This window comes from Echinops telfairi, unplaced genomic scaffold (assembly GCF_000313985.2).
Source record: "Echinops telfairi isolate 266 unplaced genomic scaffold, ASM31398v2 ScPeMD7_31;HRSCAF=116, whole genome shotgun sequence".
Classification (NCBI taxonomy): Eukaryota; Metazoa; Chordata; class Mammalia; order Afrosoricida; family Tenrecidae; genus Echinops; species Echinops telfairi.
In genome coordinates, this window is record NW_022103928.1 from 61138929 (window position 1) to 61159158 (window position 20230).

Consider the following 20230-nt stretch of genomic DNA (forward strand, 5'->3'; position numbering starts at 1 on the left):
TGGAATCGTTGCTCCCATTACTGCTTCTGAGGGGGTTTGTCTTTCCCGAATTCCGTACATCGGAAGCTCTCGTCTGTGCCACTGTCTATACTGGTCTAGTGGGAATTTTGAACTTGGACTGAGATCATAACAGTGGCGGGAGGAAGGAGTAGAGAACTAGAGGAGTGTTGTGTATTTTGTCGGTGCTGAACTGCCCTCTGGATGCATTTGCTCCTCCATGCAGAAGATGCAATTATCTTGAGTAGGCAAATGCATCGGGGCCAAGGGTTATTAGTTGTGGCTCAGAGGGGCACCGAGCATCTGTTAGGTGACAGAGAAACCTGGGAAAGGATAACAACCTGCTGAGCGTAATTGAGGTCACTGAACTATACCCACGAGGGACGTAGAAATGGCAGGGGCTATGTACACACATATCGGCTGCAGAACAGAAGACAGCACAAAGCCCCAACCCGGGGACCACTGTGCTCCCCCTGGACCTTCCTTCTGCTTCACTCCCCGGACGTCCCTCCTCCGGGGATCCCCCCGAGGGGCTGCGACTGGCTCCCACTCACCAGGATCTTGGAGGTGTAGGCGCTGTTGATAGCGATGGCGTTGACCAGCAGGTCCATGGCCTTGGTGTCGATGGAGCTTGGGTCAGGGATCTCCTTGTAGTGGACGTCGCCGACGTAGGCCTGCACCACGGTCATGCGGTTGGTGGTCAGCGTGCCGGTCTTGTCCGAGCAGATGGCCGTGGCGTTGCCCATGGTCTCGCAGGCGTCCAGGTGGCGTACCAGGTTATTGTCCTTCATCATTTTCTGGGGGAGGGCGGGTGAGAAGGCACGGTGACACACAGTCAACTGCAGAGCTGCTGCACCGGGCCCTTCCCGGCTGAGGACCTGGGAGCGGGGGTGGGGTGGGCGGGGATTCAACCCCTCATCCGGGCTGTCTCTGCTCGGGGTCTTTTCCCTTGGCGGTCACTCTCTGAGCCATTGACCATCTTTGATCAATTTCAATGGCAGGACTGAACTCCAGGCTTTAGGGGGGAAATAGAGTAAGTACATAAAGGTTGGGCTCTGACCGACTACCTCAGATATTCTTCCCTGCCACCGTGGCGTAAGTAACTATTCCCTGTTTGGGTTACGGGCTTTCTGAACTAGCCATCTTTCACCGTTGTCAGGTCTATGCAAACACAATACATGTCGATGGAGGGTTGTTAGTGGGTGTCGAGTTCCCCTGCCCCCCCAACTCTTGCCGGCCCCAAAGAGAACTGTGCTTCATGGCTTTTCAGTGGCTGATGTGTCTAGACACCGGTCGCCAGGCCTTTCTTCCTGGGAACCTCTATGTGGATGTGACCTGCCACCTAGGGCATCCGTGTAGAGACAGAGTGTCTGGACGGAGTCAGGCGGGCGAATTGAAGGCCCCCCCCTCAAAGCAGAAAACTGGCCAGGCCAAATGGAGCCAAGACGGAACAGCCAGCTCAGGGAGTGTAATCCGGGACACGGAGCACGCCAGAAGCTGACAGACTGTTCTGGGGATGGCTTGAACACCTGCCGCCTCAGAGTTTCCCCACCCCCAGGCACCTTCTCTTAACACCCTACACCCTGACCGCTGGGCCCGACTTCCCTGACCTGCCTCGCTGGGTCTTGGAACCTTGCCGGAAGCTCTTCCGCAACAATCAAGCTGTCCTTGAATTTACACTCCTTTAATCCGACTCTGGTCTCACTCGTGCCTCAGTTTACCTCACACAGAGGAGCCATCTAGAGAGACGCAGGGCACAGTACTAACGTGGCCGTGTCTGTGTGGCGGGATCACAGGGGATTCGTTCTCTTTGCAAAGTCTTTAGGGTCCATTTTTACCCAGCGAACGCACGTTACGATTTACGTAACAAAAGCTGTACAACTTATTGGAAATGTCAATACACAAAGAGTAAAAAACAAACAAACAAACAAACAAAAAACCAAAACCCAAATCAGCCATAGATACAACTCCCTCGATACATCTTCTCGAGCACCCTTTCTTTTTCACTGATAATAAGAATGAAAACTTGTTTACACCTAGGGTTCCTTTTCCGTGTATCCGCCTCCTTTGATTCCTGCCCCGGCTCCTAGCTGGCTCCCTAGCTCCTTCCAGGGTCTCAAGTGAAGAGTGCACAACACGGGTCCCCAGGAAACCTCCTTCGCTGGCAAGGAGTGCCACGGAGTGCCACCGGCAGTGGCGTTGTTTGTGCCCAGGCTGGTGATCGCCTTTATTCTTGCTGCTCACGGTACCCCTTGGAAACATGATTAAAAATGCAGTGCAATGAGCATCCTTTAAAAACTCACTGCCCAGACCACTCTGACTCATCGTGGCCCTACGAGCACAGGGCAGGACAGAACTGACCCGACACGAATTCTCGGCAGGACCAGGACGCCCTAACTTTCTCCCTAGGAGCCGCTGGTGAATTCAAACTGCTGACCTGTGGTTAGCAGTGCAATCCATAACCCACTCCGCTACCAGGGGTTCTAGCATCATTTCAACAGAGTTTACATTATTAAAAAAAAAAGAGTCTTGGGAGGACTCTATGACATTGCCATTTCTCTTATTAAAATGTGTAATAGCTGTACCAATCAATGGATCATAAATGAAGGATCAACAGCAGTTTGAAGCTGGTCTCTAAGCCCCTCTGCACCTATGGTCTTACCTGATGTTCTAAGAAACGCACGAGCTCTCTGGCAGGGGTTCTCAACCTTCCTCACGCTGTGACCCTTTCGTACAGCTCCTCATGTGGTGGTGACCCCCTACCATAACATTAATTTTGTTGCCACTTAATTACTGTCATTTTGCTACTGTTATGAATCGGGCGACCCTTGTGAAAGGGTTGTTTGACCCCCAAAGAGGTCTCGACCCACAGGTTGAGAACCACTGCTCTACAGGGATTCTTGTAATCCACCCGGCCGTTGTGGAGACCCCGGCAGAGTGACAGGAACCCGGCCCCATCTAGCCACACAGTTCCACCCACTGGGGCCTCAGCCCACCTTCACTTTGTGCGCAGGGGACTCCCGTTGGCCTTCTGCTTCCTAAGCCCGCGCTCTCCAGGACGGTGGCCACACAGAGTGACCGGGAACCGGCCGTGTGGCTAGCTGGACGGGGCTGTGTGGTGAGTATTGAAGAGGCACCGGACAGCTCTACTCTCCGAGTGGTCGCCCCGTTCGGTTGACGGCAGCCCCCAGGAGGGAGTGCCGTGCCTGCTGTGGGCTGGGGGGTGCACTGGCAGCAGTGCCTAGCACAACTCAACCTCCTGTGATGGGGTGGGAACTGCAGACCCACCAAAGACTGTCTGCAGTCCCTCACCACCAAACCTCCCAAGTCTGTGCGACTCTCTAGGGGACCCCGGCCCAGATGAACCAGGCGGCGTGGCTCCAGGCCCCACCTGGGCGTTGCTTTGTGGGGTGGCGTTTCTCTGAGGACCCTGAAACCAGGAGATGATAAGGGCCGTCTCCTTCACCCCGGGCTGCCACTTGCTGGCACCTGCTGGGAGATCCCTTTTCGGTCTGAAATTACATCAGCCAGCCTCGCCCAAATTCTGGCTCGGAAACCTCTCGCCCCGTGTTCTCTGCAGGGAGGCAGGCCAGCTTCTTGGGAGAGGGTGGGGGGAGAGCAAATGAACAAACAGGGCCACTCTTCTTACTGGGGCACACCCTGCCACAGGGCAGAGGAGCCAGGGTCTTGATTTTAGAGGTGGGGAACCATGGGGGAAGGAGAGCCAGGGTGGTGAGGCACTGGGTGGGGTGCAGTGCCCGAGGAGGCTTCCCAGGAGCCAGTGGGCGGGCTCGGTCATCGTGTAGGAATTACCGATGTCCCGGCGGGCAGCCGGCTCTCTCAACAGACAGTGGCAGAGCCCTCGCTGCCCCCTCACACTTTCCGAGCACCGTGTGTTCCCAGTGCGGAGGGCTGAGCGTCCTGCGGCCAGGGGCTGTACCCTGGCCCCGGGAGACTTGTGAGGCACAGGAAGGTGACCTCACTATGTGACGGATGCTCAAGGGAGAAGCAAGCTATTTCCAGCCCATTTCCCCAAGGGGGGCAAGGAGGGGGTTCGTGAAACCAGAGTTCCTCTACGTTGGGGCTCACTTCTCTGAACCCTTTAGGAGGCACCTCTGAGATGAGTTGTACACAGCCCACAGCTGCCACCCTGGGGCCCGCGACTCCTGCTCGCTTTTGGTGGGGCGGGTTTGGTGGGGCGGGTTTGGTGGGGCGGGTTTGGTGGGGCGGGTTTGGGCCCACACAGCGGCGGCGGGGACCGGGATAGCTTGCTTGCTTTGTAACGTTGAGTTGATCACCAGTGTTTAAGCCCCTGGCTGGCTCCCACAGGGTGGTGCGGGGGGTTCTACGAGGCAGACTTGCTATTGAAGGTGACCCTGAGTCACAGAGACCCGTGTGCATCAGGGTGGAATCAGGCTCCTCGGGGTCTTCTCAGAAGTGGATCGCCAAGCCTTACTGCCAAGGTGTTTTGGGGTGAATGCAGACTTCTGACTATCTCTGCCCAGTGGCCAAGAGCGACCGGGGTGGACACCCAAGACCCTCCCACGCAGCCTCTTTGTATCAGCCCGAGAGGCTTGGGTGCTGCTGGGAGGTTGAACGGCGGCGATTCGAGGCTGGGACAGACTCGGAGAACAGATCTCAGGGGTCTCCGCCTAAGGGTCATCCTGTATCGGGGTCACTGGCACAGCCGCTCACAACAGTCAACTAAAGCCCTGCTTTCTGGCTTATCTTGAAAGACCTAAGATTCGGCAGAACCCAGTGGGCGGCTCTGCAGGGTGGGTGACACAGGGCTGGGCTGAGCGGTGGCTGCCCTCTGAGCTGGGCTCACCATGTCTCTGTTCTGCTGCAGGTCCCTAGACCCCCTGAGAGCCCTGAGTTTTGGGGAGGGGGGTCCTAGGCTCTCTCGGGGCTCCCAGGGGCCCGCCCCTTCCTCCACCTCTTCTCCTGACCCCGGCAAGGCCCCCCACTGGCGAGCAGTGGTTGCGGGCCAGCCCCCTCTCACCTTCACCGAGTAGGCCAGGGAGATGGTGACGGCCAGAGGCAGGCCCTCAGGCACAGCGACCACCAGCACGGTCACGCCGATGATGAAGAACTTGACGAAGTACTGCACGTAGACGGGCGTGCACTCGGGCAGCCAGGGCTTCTTCTTGACCACGAAGGTGTCCACGGTGAAGTACAGCACCAGGATGATGACCGTGATGGCCGACATCACCAGGCCTGCAAGGCGGAGACCTGCTCAGGGGGCCTCTGGGGAGCTGTGTGCACATGCCCCGGGCAGCCAGGGCCTGGGGTGCCCTGGACTCACAGACCCGCCCGGCCACTCACTCGCTCTGTGAAAGAGGCCCGTCCTGGATCCTCACCAAGCCTCCGTTCCTTCCTTGGGGCCACTAGTGACCCAGAGTGCCCCCAAAGCCTCAGGAGTCCCTCCTTGAGAGAAGCCGGCATGGCAGTCACCAAAATGGACCCACCACTGCCAGAGAGGCAGGGGGCAGTGGTAGTGGTGCAGGAAGGACTGGGCACTGCTTGTCCTGCCGTATGCAGAACGCCAGGCACAGCCCCCACGGCAGCCCCCACATCACGGGCTTGCGTGCTTGCTGGCTTACTGTGGTCATGAGAGGATCGAGTGAGGTCACAGGGGCAACATGCCCAGTGCCATGCCGGGCACGCAGTAGGTGCGGGACACAGTGATGTGTCAGGGCTGTGCACAGAGCCTTCGCACGAGAATGGCTGCCACGTAGGACCGTTCCTCAAGCTTCTTTTGCACACCTGCCACAGGCCAGGCACACGGCAGCGGTCCCTCCTCTAGGGGCACGTCACCGAGACTGTGAGCAGGGTGGTGTCAGGGACAGCGGGATGCTCGGTGGCTTGGGACGGCGGCACCTGGCGGGAGAGACGTCTGGGCAGACGCCCTGACCATGAGGAGGTGACCTGGGGGAGGACCCTTGCAGGCAGAGCAGACAGCAGGTGGCCATTTTCTGGATGGGGAAATGGAGGCCCAGGGAGGAAGGGATATGGCCGAGGCCACACATCCATGGGACACTGCCACTCCAGCCAGTGCAGGGGAGGCTGGCTAGCTCTCTAGGGGCCCCTCCTGCCAGCTGAGTGTGTGCACTGCCCCCACCCCATCCCCCGGGTCTGCCCAGGTGCCACCACTGCCAGGAGCTGGTACCCCCTGCAGCCCGCTCCTCTGGGGACAGTGTGCTGCTTGGAGGCAGAGTTGGAAGCCTTCTCTGAAGTACCCCCCAATCGATGGCTAACATGGGACACAAGTCCAGCCCCTGCCTCAGGTGGGGGCAAGACTGCAGAGTTAGCGGTCCCAGAGTGTCCCAGAGCTCCCTCCTCCTGTGGGGTCAGGCCTGGCGGGGTTTTCCTGGGGATCTATTCCTTGGGCCTGCTGGCTCCCCTACATTGGGCGGGGCCTCCCTAGGCTTCCTCCACCCGGGCACTTGCTCCTCTGTCTCGGGGGACGAGTGAGGACTTTGAAGGCTGCGTTGTCCCCCATGACCTGTTTCTGGGGAGCAGGTGGAGAACACCCCGCAACTCGTCCCCCCACCCCAGCCCCACCCCCACCCCAGCTGCAGGGCCTATAAAGCTGCTTGGCCCGTCTGACAGTTGCAGGGGTGGGAAGCCAAGCCACCAGCAGCCGGAGCCGTCACTAGGCCTTGAGTTTAAATATAGGCATCCAAGCCTATAATTTGCCTCCCTTCCTCGCTCTGTGGTGCTTATAATTAGAGCCAGGAGACAGCACGGAGGGGCGGGCCAGCCGGCGAGTGGCTAGTTGGGGAGGCCTAGGCTTTTGCACAGAACTTCCCTGGGCTGGGAGGCCCACGGTGGGCCCGGACCGCTCACCCTGCAGCTGGGCTGGGACTCCAGGGCAGCCGCCAGCCCAAGTGTGCTGAGGCCCGGCCACAGGTGTCTCTCTGGCCTTTGGGCACTGCCCTCGACCCTTCCGTGTCTGCTTTGCAGCCGGCGGTCATTACCAAGCTAACTCCATCCCGATCCCTTTCTGCTCAAAATGCTTCCATGGCTCCCGCTGCCCTCAGGAGAAAGCCGGGGGCTGCAGGGACTCCGGGTCTAGCATGAGCTGGCCCTTGGCTGTCTCTAGGCACCGTGCCCCACAGCATAGCATGTGTCGGCACCTTCAGTACTTGTTGAGACCCCAAGAGGCAGGCACCGTGGCCCCATTTTTCAGAGCGGAGTGGAGGCACCTGTTTGCAGGGCTGTCACTGCACACGGGCACAGGTGACCAGTTCCTCCGGCTCCTAGCACCCTCTCTGCAGGGTCGGTCAGCACCATGAAGTGCCTACTGTGCACACCGGTCGCTATGGATGGGCTTCAGGGGCCATCTCACCCAAGCCCCCTCACTTTGCTTATGAGGCCACTGAGGCCTGCTGGGCTCTCCCCTGGCCCCCGGTGCGCTTGCTGCCCGCCACATCGGGATGGGGGTGGGGCACGCTCACCAGCCTTGCCGATCTGCACGGCCAGCTTGGTGAGCTTGCCCTGCAGCACGGACTTCTCCTTCTTGTGCGTGCTGGCCTTCTTCCTGTCGTCAGCATCGCCGCCGCCCTCGGCGCTCTTCAGGGGCTGCATCTCCACGGCGGCCGCCCCGTCCTGCTGCTTGGCTGCGGGGGCAGAGCACGCACGTTCACACACGCAGGTCAGCCTGCGGGGAGGAGGCGGGGCACCCAGGCCTCCCTCCTCCCTCCCTGGCATGGCTGGCACAGAAACCCTGGGATGACCGGAGTCCCAGCCGGGAGCTGCACCGCTCCCCCCTCTGATCCCGAACGAGCCCCCAGACCCTACCCCAACTGCTCTCTTGGCCTCCCCCCATTTAGACAAGCCAGATGGACTCGGACTCTGCCCACTCCAACCTTGCGGCCACTTTCTTGGGGTGCTGAGTAGCTACTGGACAGGGGAGATCCTGGCTGGTCATACAAACTCCCCATCTCCAGCCAGGATGGACTCTTCAGCACAGGATTGACTGACTAGGGGGCTCCTGGCTCTTTGGACAGCCTCTCTACCCCTTGGGCTCTAGGGGTCTCAAGAGCCAGCCTTAAGCGGGGGTGGGGGACAGGAGCCCGCCCCCCTGTCTCAGGTGGGGGGAGACCTGCAGGGTTAGCAGTGTCCCAGAGCTCCCTCCCTCTGTGGGACCAGGCTGGGTGGGGCTTTCCCTGGAATCTGCTTCCTCTGGCTTCTCCCTGGACCCGCCTGGCTCCCCTTATACTCGGCAGGGCCTCCCTAATTCCTCTTCACCCAAATCAGAGAAATGGCGGGAGCTGTGGCACACGCCTCCCCGGGAAACGCTCCCCACTTAGCCCAGCACTCTGGGCAGCACACCTGTGCCCCCTCACCCCCAGATGCCAGGCCCCCCCACCTCCAGCAGATGCCTGCCCCTCGCCTTCTCCCGCTGCTTAGCATCGGAGGGGAGGGGCTGCAGGGAGCACGAGTGGGGAACAGGAAAGGGTTACCTTTGCTCTGGCTGGCCTCCACAGTGCCATCTTGCATCTTACCTACACGACAGAGAGTTTTAACAGACAACAGAGAACAGACAGCACACACAGGTCACCACAGAGATGGAACAGGGCCACGGACACTCAAGCCACAGATGGAGGGAGGTGCAGGTGCCACAAACAGGGTGTGGCTTGTCCCTGGGGAAGGTCTGTGCTCACTGGGGTCCCCTCTGAACAGGGCAAGGCTGGCCCATGGGAGCTGGAGGCTCTGCCAGGGCAGGCAGCTCTTGCCTCTCGAGGGGCTCGGGGAGAGGGTTGGGGTCTGCTGTCAGGACACGGGAGAGGGTGCCAAAAGCCAAGCCTTTACTGGTTTACCCGGATGCTGTCTTTTGTGGGCAGACGAGGCAGAGGGACACTTGTTTAGTGACATCCTTATCATACTCTGGGGTTGGAAAGCCTGCAGATGTAGTTCAGCATGACTGAGGGACAGAGAGGATTCGGGGGCAAAGGCTTGGGCAGTGCGCTACCTCAATGGCTGCCTTCGTAGGGACAGCCTGCCTCCTTCTCCTCTCTGCAAGGGGCGTGAAGTCGCAGGCCCGGCTGAGGGAGGCCTCTGCAAAGGGCAGTGGCTGGCCCCTCTCTTCTGAAGCTTCTAGGCATCACTCCTAGGAGATGGGGGATGTGCGGCAGGGGCTCTCCCTGCCACCAGGGAGGCTGCATAGCATTGAGGAGGGAGAGGGAGTGCGCCCACTTCTCCTGCCACCCTGGGGTCTCCATATCCGAGTTGGCTGTCAGGGGAGTCTGGTTCTGGCTGTGTGGGGGGAGCTGGAAGCCACCAGCTGAGCCTGAGACGTTGTTCTAGCTGCCTCTGCCTAGGAGATCCCTTCCCCCAGCTCACCCTGGGGCCTGGCCTTAGGGGCTCACTGTCCCCTCTCCCAGGGTAGGGAGGAGTTTGAGGAGGCTGACCACCCCCAGAGATGGGTTTTAGCACATTCACCACTTCTCAGGCCTTGAAACCTCTGCCACCTCATGGAGTCCTCCCTGCAGGCCCTTGGGTGCTGGTCTCTACAGATTTACAGATGAGAAACCGAGGCTCACAGCAGGGCAATGAAGCACCCTTCCTGAGGCACAGGCGGGGTCAGCGCTGAGCTCAAGGGAGGACAGCCGGGCACTGGTGATACCCTGTACTCTCCATAGCCACCCATCAGTATGGGCTGGCCTCTCCCAGCCCCAGCGTCCACCTCTGAAATGGGGATGGGGGCCCCTGGAAGGGACACCGATTGTAACCTGCAGGTGCCGTACGTTGGAGTCTCAAAGGCTTTGCAAGTGGCAACTCGGGTCAGCCTTCTCCCCACCTGTGCAGGGAGGGGCGGAGGTGTACGTTCCCACATGACCCCCGTCGTGCCCTCAGCTCCCTTTGCAGTGTGTGAAGGGACCCCACACAACACGCATGGCTGCGTACCTACTGCCCACGTGCCCAGCCCTGCTTCGGGGGGACTCAGAGGGCAGACGCGGCCCCTCTCACATGCTAGGGTGCTCCACCAAGCTCCCCGTTGTTCCCTCCCACTTCTGCTCGCTGAGGACCGGGACTCCTGGGCCTCCACAGAAAGGTCCTTGTTCTCTCCTAAAGCTCTCCCTACCGGATTACAAAACAAAACACAGGTGCGGGGGGTGGTGGGGGTGGTGGGGGCTGTTTAGAGGAAATAGGACTTGGAACGATCCTTTTTGTTTTTGGAAATAACTACTGATTGTGGGACAGGGCCCCGGAGGGCCCGCTTCAATAGCTGTGAGCGTTCCCGTGCACAGAGAACCCTTCCTCTGCCTTGCATAGGGTCAGATCCCAGAGCCCATTAAGCCAAGCTGGCAATTTCCTTTTATTTCCACAGTGACCACGTGGCAGGAGGAACAATCGCCAGCCTGCATGTGCGTGTGCGCTGGGAGTGCTGGTGTGCGGTGGCCTGGGTTTTCAGAAGTGAGGGGGGTCTCGACCCAACTTGTTCTCACTGGCCCCTGGATCATGGTGAGACTAGCTTTGTACCCCCATCCCTGTGCCCTCTGTGTAACCTAGAGCCTATGTTTCAAGGGACCTGGAGCCTGCGTGCAGAGAATTAAAGCAATGGACCCCAACCACAAGGCCAAGGTCTAGACCCAGCAGCTGCTCTGCGGGAGAAAGAGGAGGCTGGCTGCCCCCGTGAAGACATCCAGCCATGGGGACCCAGGAGGTCTGTAGGGTGGCTGTGCATGGCAACCAGCTTTCTCAGAGGAGGCCCTTCTCTGCACCCCACTCTAGAAAATTCAGCTTGTCCAGCCCCAGGGTCAAGGATGGGAAAATGAAGGCCATGGAGGATTCCTGGGGACGTGACCTGGTGAACAAGCTCAGGGGAGACAGGCCCCGACTGACATTTCTTTTTCCCTTCCGTGAACCGGGATGATGGCCAGCGTCTTTGTGTTATGCAAAGATGCCTAGGCAAATCCCGGGAGGGAACAGTAATTTTTTTTTTTTTGAGGGAACAGTAATTTATGGGTGGTGCCAACAGATGACCCGCTCTCTCAGCTGCCAACAAAAAGGTTTGCTCACGCAGAGGTGTCTTGCAAGAAAGGCCTGGCGGTCTCCTTCTAAGATGATCAGCCACTGAGAATCCTGTGACACGCTCAGGGGTCAGCCAGAGCCAGGATTGCCTGGATAGCTGGAGCTGGCCGGGGAGTCAAGTGAGAGCAAAGGAGATTGCCACGCTGGCAGACGCGCCCATCTCTCAGGTAAAGGTCCGTGAAAGTGGACTCAGGAAAGCCTGCTGTGCCATCCAACTCTTGTTCTACCTCCCCTCTCTCACACTGAGGCTCAGCTGAGGGTCTCAATCTTTAATGAGCCCTTAAAATACAGGGCTCTCATTCAGAGGATCTGGGGTGGGGCCCAGAAGCCTGCGTTTCTAACAAGCTCCAGAGGGTGCTGCAGCTTCTGGCCCCGAGACGGCCCTTGGAACAGCAGTGGCTGACAGGCTGGTGTCCCAGATACATCACAGGCCATACCAGTGCCCAGGGGCCCAGCAAGGGAAGGACACACAGGGGCAGCAGTTTGGGAAAAAAAAAAAAAACACTGCCTGACTGCCACCGGCCAGGAGTCCCCAGCGATAGATATTCAAGGCTCTGTAGTGAGAGAGAAACCCACTCATGCCAGGGCCTTTAACCACACTGGAGCATGGAACCCTGTTCTTGGTGGGGGAGGTCTTTTGCATGTATGTAAATTCACTGGTTCATTTATTAACCAACAGCAGCAATGATACAGGACCCTCTCATGGCTCTGCGGGCCAGCCGTCTCCAGTGGACAGGCAGGGAGCAGCCCTGGAGGAGACTGAGTCCCCTGCCTTTTCCAGCTGTTGGGGGTGTGTGGTCCCAGCCATCCTACAGCTGTACCACCAAGTTTTCCAGGCGGGGGTGGGGGTGGGGGGAAGGCAAATTTCCAGGTCTTTCTCCCACAGAGCTGCTGGGGGAAGGGGGCTCAAACCACTCATCTTTCAGTTAGCAGCCAACACCCTTGTGCCTCCCGAGCTAAGCAGAGAGGGGTGTGTCAGGCTCTGAAGATCTGAGTGACATTGACAGGGCACAGTGGGAAATTCTGGATTGGGGACGGGGCTGGGGTGGGGTGGAGAGAGGGGAGAAGCAAGGACTTGCGAGCCAGCCAGGTCTGGCTACCAATCCTAGCTCTGTGACCTTGGGCTAATGCCCTGACCTCTCCAAGCCTCAGTTTCCCCATCTTTCAAGTGGGGCTCACAAAACCTGTGTACGCAGGCTTCTTGCGAGGGTCTCAGTGAGACCATGAACATGGAATGCTGGTTGTCAAACGTCGGAGGTCCCCATCTTCCCCGGGGCTCCCCTCCCCCAGCAACCTGGGCACTGGCCGCTGCTGGGACGTGAACAGCTTCCTATCCTACCTCTTCGGATCCCGGCAGGGTTTTCACCCTGGGGAAAGCAGACACCACCTCCCGCTTCCTACCCTGGCAGCCTCGGGCTTGCCCATATCAGCACCCCCTGCCATCCCTCCGCCACCTCACCCTGATGCTCGGCGCCTCCCACACCCCAAGCTGTCCTCCTTCCTCCTCCGGTGCCTGAAATAGACTGCACCAAATCGGTCCTCCTGGGTGAGACCATGTTTGCAGAAATGCCTCACCCGCCCGTGGCACATCCTAGGCACTTGTGGTCTTGGTGGTGTGGGTGCGGGGTGTGGGATGGGATGGGGAGCCTCCACCGAGTCTCCCTACTTTGCCAGCATGGTGAGGAGTAAGTGGTATCAGTGGTGGAGAAACCCACAGCCCTGTGTCTAGCGTGCAGTGACGCTGGGGGTGGGGGTAGACCACTTCCCCCTCTCTGCTTTCTTGGGGCCATGGTGTCAGGACCGAACCAACCTGTGGCCCTCCTCTCAGCAGTTCAGAAGAGCCCGCCCCCCTCAGATGCTACCTATTCCAGGGGCAGGGGGTAGCTGAGTAAGCAGAAGCCCTGTGGCTGTGAAGACGGGAGGGTGTAGCCATAAGGGATCTTCTACAGCCCCCCAAGAACAAGTGAAGGGGATTCCCTCCTGCCTGTGTGTGAGGAGGGAAAGATGCAGGCCCCAGGTGCACCGTGGCAGCCCCTGCCCCGCCCTCCACACCCAACGGTCCAGTCAGAATGCAGAGACCCAGAGCAAGTGCTTCCACACAGGCACAGCAAGAGACACCAGTCCACGCCCGAGGGCAGCTCTTGGCCCCAGCCCAAGCGAACCCCCTGCCCGTTCGCTCCGTGAGAGAGAAGAGAAGAAACGTCTACCAGTGGTGCAGCCATGCTACGGGATGGGGCCAAGGAGCTGAACCCCGGCCCGGGTCCCACTGCCTCGAGGGAATTTGCGAGGCAAGGGCTGGATCCTTTGCCAGGGACCCAGATGCCAGCTTCAGCCCAGTCCTGACCCCAGGCCCTCTCCCCAAAGCTGGGGCTAGGAGCGCGCTTAGGAGAGGGCACGCCAGGCAGGACGCTGCTTCCTGGGGGCCAGATCTGCAGCCAAAGGTATGCCCCTCTTTTGGGCCCCACTGGGGGTCAAGGTCCCAGTGCAGCGCCACTGTGGAAGCTCCAAGTGGGCACTGTGTTGGGACCCTCGACGTTGCTCCTCTCTTAAGCGCCTGCCCCATGTGAGAGGCTGACTGTCCCAGAGCTGCCCATGCACACCGGAGATCTGTGCAGTCCAGAAGAGGGAGAGGAAAGCCCAGAGTTGGGGTGGGGAGAGAGATGCCCATCCAACCAAGACCGAGAGCTCGACATCGGAGACATACCATTGACTAGGCCGGCATTGGCACTATCTGCAGCATTTGAAGCTGCCGCATCATCTGCTGCTGCTGGGGGTGGGAGGGATGGAAAATGCAGTGTGTCACAATGGAGGAGAGGCACAACGCAGAACAGCAACAACAATAAGGGCATGAACCAACTGGTAAGGACATCAATCACATGGCTATCGTCTTAAAACATTTTTTTCCCACTGGAAATCAAGAAACACAACGTTGGGGAGATGATCCCACTGAGATGCCAAAGGAGTAGGGGGGGTGGGGAACGCAGGCATGGAGGGTCTTTGAAAGAAAATATGTAGGATGACCAGCAAGGTTGGGCAGCATGACACAGCTCAGTGCTGCGGTCTAGACCGAGGCTCCCTGTTGGCCCAGCCAACTGAGGGTCCCTTTTCAGAGAGGGCTCCTAGCAGGATAGGGGACTGGATTCCCACTAGGGCCAGAGGGGTCAATGACCAGGAGTCATTAAAAAATACCCAATGCAGATAAAGTGTGAGTGCCAACCCTTCAGGTGGGGGGAGCGGTGTCCCCTCCAACCACCATCAACACAGTCCGGCAGAACGGCAGTCTGCACACGTGCCAACGGTGAAGATGCAACAGGCTTAGCGTTCTTGAATCAGGTTGTTGGGGGCCCGGCACAAGCTCCACCTGTCCTAACCAGCACTCAGAAGGTTGCCTTGGAAACCCCCAGAGGAGAGGGACTGCCGTTGAAAAGGTGGTATCAAACATATTGATTTTTGTGCACGAGACAGAAATGACACCAAAGAGTTTCCTTAATTTAGAAAAGAAAAATTCTCTGACATGACTGAGTTTGCCCTGTTACGCTTTCTTTTGGCAAGAGAAGAAAAGGGGTTTGTGGGAGGGAGAGGAGCAGAGAATGCCGGGTGAGGTGGACCCTCCGTGAGGTTGTGGGCAGCCAGCAGAGTGGGCAGGGTGCTGGTGAGGGGGGAAGGGGCTGCAGGGTCGTGTGGCACGAGTGAGGCATTGTGTGAGGGCTGCAATACTAAGACGGTGGGTGGCAGTGGGAGCAGAAGCACTGTCAGGCCAGGTCGGCAGAGTGGGGTATTGACATCCTCAAGGGCACAGAGGGGGCGGGCCTGGCAGGACAGAGCTTCCCTGGGTCATGAAGCCCCTTCAACTGTGTGCTGACGGTCTACAAGGCCTAGCCCCACAGTCAAAGGCTACTGCTAGTTCTAAGAGTCCCATCTACCCTGAGAGGGTCTTACTGTACCTGGTAGCTGAAGGCCATCCCCCTTCTTCACACCTGTGTGATGATTTTTGAAACATGTTAATGAAGGAGAAGCACATACAGTCTCATCTGCGCGCGCGCGCGCACACACACACCCCACTCACCCACACTCATACACACCAGCATGCCAGAGCATCCTGAAATGGGTGCACACAGGTAGTCTGTTCCAGGCAATGCTCCTGGTGGAGGTGACGGGGTGGGGGGGAGGACAGGATCCCTATCCTGTCCACACTGCTCATGGTGACCTGAGGTGTTAGACCACCCTGCCCCTGTCTTCCTCTGCGACGTCATTTCTGCATGTCATACGGACATCCCTCAGGGCTGTAGGTGCTGCTCAGTGGTGACCCTAAACCAGGCTTCTGGGACAGGAGAGATACAGGTCTGGTTGGGGTGTGGTTTTGGAGTGCACCTTCCCCTCACCCAGTTGCACGTGAGGTTAAAAAAAAAAAAAAAGGGACCAGGCTTCTGTGCACTGCTCAACTGCCTCTGCTCACCATAGCCTCCAAAGTCTCTTCTAGGGACGCCCCTGACACCTTCTAAGACCGAGGACCAGGACTGTGTGGTCATTTTCAGCCCTCTGATCTTCCCCAGACCATAGTTCAGCACCAACATTTCTGCTAGTGGGGCAGCCAACATCCTAAGGTGACCCCACTGGAAAATGGGGTTTGCCCTCATCTCTGTGCCTGGTGGGTATCTGAGATCTGGAGGTAGCAAGGCTGCACCTGAACTCAGGGAGGAGCCTTTTACCCTCATTCCCCTTCCACTGGACACCAGAGATTCTGGGCAATGAAGATCTCTTCTAGAGCTTGGGCAAAGAGATGAGACAAAAGCCTGAAAGGGGGCTTCTTCCTGAGAGTGTGGGTTCCAGATGTGGGAGCCTAGGACTGGGCCTTTGGATTTCAGCCTGACTTGCTGGAATTTGGGTTTCTTGTGTCTTCTGAGCATTCAGCCCTTTGTCTGAGAGGCACAGTTAGCATGGGTTGCCAGCCTGATATGCTGGAGGGAGGCCAGTTATTGAAGAATCTTGTTTCCATGGGAGAGCAGAGACCAGAATCTGGGCAAGGGGCAACTGTATGAGGATGGGGGAAGGGTCTCACCTATTTGTCCCCTGTTCCAGAATCTCTTCTGCCAACACCCGAGATGAGTCTATGCTGGGTGGATTTTCAGCTCTGCTCAGTGGAGTTAAAAATAGTGAAAGAAATATGGCTGGGCTGGGAGTTCTCTCTACCAAAAGGGGTGATGATGGGGCCCATTCACAGTGGAATTTTCTAGAACTTCAGGATGGAGACTCAGCTGAGGTCTCAACTCCCTTGGACGGGCGTGGAAGGGAAGAAGGGGCCTCCATGAGATGACTGGACAAGACAGAGACGGGGACAAGACCCTGGAGATGGAACAGACAGAGCCTGCCTGGCCTGAGCGGGTTCTGAGGATGCAGGAGGCAGCTGTTGGCACAGGGCGTGGACATAAAAGGCACTCAATAATTAGTTTTTTTGAGTGAACGAATAAACAAAAAAACAACGTGGCCTTAAAAGCTCATCTCCTTATCTGGGCGACAGTTGGGCTTACCTTTCTTGTCTTTCTTCTCTTCCTCTTCTCCACCGGCCCCGAGAAGGGTAAAGATGATGCCAGTCTGAGAGTTCACACCCACAGCAGTCACCACCATCCTTCCTGAGCCCTCCATCACGTGGGTCCCTGGGAAGGAGATGGGCACCAAGTTATCATCCCAGGGGCTAAAGCCACTTCCCCCAAAGAAGTGGAAGGACTACAGCCTCCGTCTGCTCCTAGGTTTGCCTGATGAGGTCTTGGAGCACTGTGCATGGTTAAAGTTCCAACTGTGTCTATAGGTGCAAGATGATTTCATCTTGGGAGAGAGCTGTGATGGCCCTGGGACACACCCCCACTGCCACACCTCAGTTTTCAGGCTCCTGAGGCAGTTCCAGGCCCCCTAGACCCACTACCTTGTTCTGTAAAATAACACCCCCCTTTCTTCTCCGTCTCCCCTCTTCACTCCCCCTTACAGGCCCAGCAGAAGTCACTCTCTATTTTACTGATAATATCTAGAACTGTTTCATTCCACAACCAGCAAAGAAGTGCCAATTCATCCCGAGACAGGGTTGTTCAACAGAGTCCTTGTCCCTCTCCCCCACATCATGGAAGAGAATGAGGGTCTGTGGCTTTGGATGAGAAGAAAACACATCTCTATTTCAACAAACTTCTAAGTGAAACCAGCATCCTCCCCTCTGCCCATTGCACATGCACACAACCAACTACAGGAGTGTTAGAGGTGCCTGGGACGCCACTATCACCAGGAATCATGGATTTTTTTTCATATCATTTTGCAGCTATTCTAGGTCTTGCTCATTTTTAGTTTGTAATTAAGAGGGCTATTTAATCAGCTGCTAGATCTTGCTAATAAAGAAGTACATATATCACTACACTCCATACTTCTTTTGAAAACGACTTTGTTAACTATCTTTTTATTTTACACATTTCAAAGCTTTATTTCAAGTAGGGGCCTGCACAGGATACCAGACTTCCCCAGGGGTCTATGGTACAAAACATAGGAAGAACCCCTTTCCCAGAAATTGATATTTTTTCCCAACTGGGCCCCAAAGGATACTGGAATTCTTTCCAGGGGCTGGAGGAGTTGCTGGCAGGGGTGAGGGAGGACTGTTGTCAGAGGGATCCCATTTTTATTTGTTTCCTCTTCGGGGTTTCTGGGTCAGATTGTTTTTTTTTTGACAAAAATTTGTGCTGCTCAGCTTGTGCTACAGCAAACCCATCCATCATGAAACGGGGCAGCTCAGCCCAGAGAGACTTGTCCACGTTGATGTGAGGAGTTTGTGGCAGGGCGCGGAGAAGACAAAGGCTGCCAGAGGGAGGCTGTGGAGCCCTGGCTGGGGAATCAGGCAGGGAACCTGGGCCCACCCAAGCCCTTCTCCCAGGGCTGTGAATGGATGGCTGGTCCTGGCAGAGATGTCAGCATTGCATCCCATGGACATGTAGGATCACCTAGCAGATCCCCACGGGGATTCCTGAGGGGTGCACACCGTTAACACATGGGGCTGCTAACTGAGAAACTGGAGGCACCTCGGAAGGAAGGCGTGATGGCTTCTGACTTCTGGAAGTAAGTTATGGCACACACGGAGCACAGACTTCCTCGGACATACACGGGCTTACCACGCGCTGGACTTGAACCGCCAGCAAACGCCTCCTGCTTTCTTCCCTTTGTGCTGAGATCCGAGTGACATCTGGCTTTAGGGGGAGTGTGTGTGTGTGTGTGTGTGTGTGTGTGTGTGTGTGTGTGGTTCTAGCCTCTTGATCTCCAGCACATCAAAATCTTAAAGTGAGTTACAGACAGGCCCTCAAAGAGGGGCCAACCAAGCCCGGAAGGCCCACGAGGGGTGCTGAGCTCAGTGAGCTGCCATAGACTAGGACTCACAGCTGGGGAACAGTTCATCTGGCTCCTTGGCTACTCCCAGGACAGAGGGACAATGGCCTTTTGTCCCTAGAGAGGGAAGGTGGGACCATGGGCGGAGTGCACATGGAAGGAGTCTAGACCTGGCTTCCAGGCCAAGCATCCTAGGCCAGATGTTTCTCATCACAGGGAGAGCCCAGAGCCCCTGTGTTGGCAAGACCTAAAGGCTGGCACTCAAAGACGACAGAGGTTAACACGAACAATCCCATGGAGCTGAGCCGCAGGGGTGTCGTGGCCACAAGCTGGGCTGCAGGGCAAAAGGTGAGCAGCTGGACACTGCCAGATGCTCCGTGGGAGAAAGACGGGGCTTTCTACTCCATTCCACTCTGTCCTGCAGGGTCACCAGGGGCCAGCATCGGCTCATGGAAGCGTTTGCCATTCAGTACAGAACGGTTCTGTTCTCCACCCACCGAGTTGCCGTGAGTCTGAGTCACCTTGACAACCATTGTAATTTTTGGACGATGATAATAACTCGCTCACAAGATGCTTTCCTGTGCACTGGTTCAGGTTGCGTGGGGGCTGGGTGAGGGCTGGCCAAACACCAGCCTTTGACAGAGCAAGAGACTGAAGCCCAGGAAGCTCCTATGGGGGCAGGGGAGGGCACGGTGGGCTCTTGAACAGAGAAACTCCTTTGAAACCTTTCTTGCATCCCAAGCACACAGAAGGCAACGAGACACCCTCCCCCCCACTGCCAAACTGATTCTGATAAAACATCTACTGTGTGCTAGGCATGACCCTAAGCCCTTCCCTTGCAAAGCAGCACATCTGTAATGGAGACTCTACACGCTCAGCAAATGACCTCACTCACTGACTCACAGTGACCCTATTAGACAGGGTCAAATTGCCCCCTGTGGGTTTCTGAGGCTGTAACTCTTTACAGGAGAAGCAAACCTCAATGTTTCCACTGTGGAGTAGTTTCGAACAGCCCACCTCATAACCCACCATGCCACCAAGGCTCCTTAATGAATTATGTACAAAGGGTCAAATTCACTCAACTCTCAGTGACAGGGCAAGAAGCCGGGGCTCAGAAAGAGGAGGCATGTGGCTTGCCCAAGGTCACCCAGCTGGTGGTGGTTGGTGGGGGCAGAGCCACCACTTGAAAGTCAGCCCCCCATGTATCTCTTCTTCACATAGGTCCACAGCCCTAACACCCTGGTCCAAAACCACGAAAAACAATCCCTGGAGAATGAATGCATGTGTTCATTCTCCGGTTCTGGTAGCGTGGAAACGGGGAGCCCGATCCTCCCTCCTTACTGCAGGAGGGGGTGGAAAAAGTCACAGGGCCTACTTTCCACCCGAGATCATCAGATCCCCCCAAATCACCCTCCAATCGAATTGCTCCCATCACTGCAGGCAGCTGGCAGCTGCCCAGCCCTGGGGATCGCCCCGCCCTGCCTCAGCCCAGTCCTTGCTCTGGCCCCTGCTAGGCTCTGCCGCTGTGTCCAGCCACATGTCCTCTCCACTGGAGCACACCCAGCTCCCCTGGGTCCAGCCCCCCTGCCCTTGCTCACTGTTACCGCAGCCTCAACGCCCGCCCCGCCCCAACCTCCCATCGCCCACCTCTGGCTCTGGGCTCAGGATAAGTGGTCCTTCTTCTGAGGGGGCCTCCCCTGAGTCCTCTGGGAGTTCCATCTCTCTCCCAGGACCACCCCACAGTTCTCCGGGACTTCCAGGCTGTGACCCCCAGAGGACCCCCTTCTGCCTCCTCAAACGGAACCTGTCCCGTGGCTGGAGCCCTAGCTCCTGCCCTCCC

At 57.5% G+C, this 20230-nt stretch overlaps 1 protein-coding gene across 11 annotated transcripts in view; it reads right to left on the reverse strand.

Moving 5' to 3' along the window:
• The window catches only part of ATP2B2 (ATPase plasma membrane Ca2+ transporting 2), a 280408-nt gene that overhangs the window by 47297 nt on the left and 212881 nt on the right, over positions 1–20230 (reverse strand). For 6 of the 11 annotated variants that reach the window (XM_045289961.1, XM_045289968.1, XM_045289962.1 and 3 more), the window contains 7 exons: positions 16566–16691; positions 14982–15014; positions 13742–13804; positions 8466–8507; positions 7458–7619; positions 5000–5214; positions 552–794 (listed from right to left, as the gene is read on the reverse strand). In XM_045289961.1, coding sequence (XP_045145896.1) covers positions 552–794; positions 5000–5214; positions 7458–7619; positions 8466–8507; positions 13742–13804; positions 14982–15014; positions 16566–16691 — 884 coding nt within the window. The remainder of the gene's footprint in view (positions 1–551; positions 795–4999; positions 5215–7457; positions 7620–8465; positions 8508–13741; positions 13805–14981; positions 15015–16565; positions 16692–20230) is intronic. The other 5 variants (XM_004702240.2, XM_045289967.1, XM_004702241.2 and 2 more) reach the window with 3 other exon arrangements.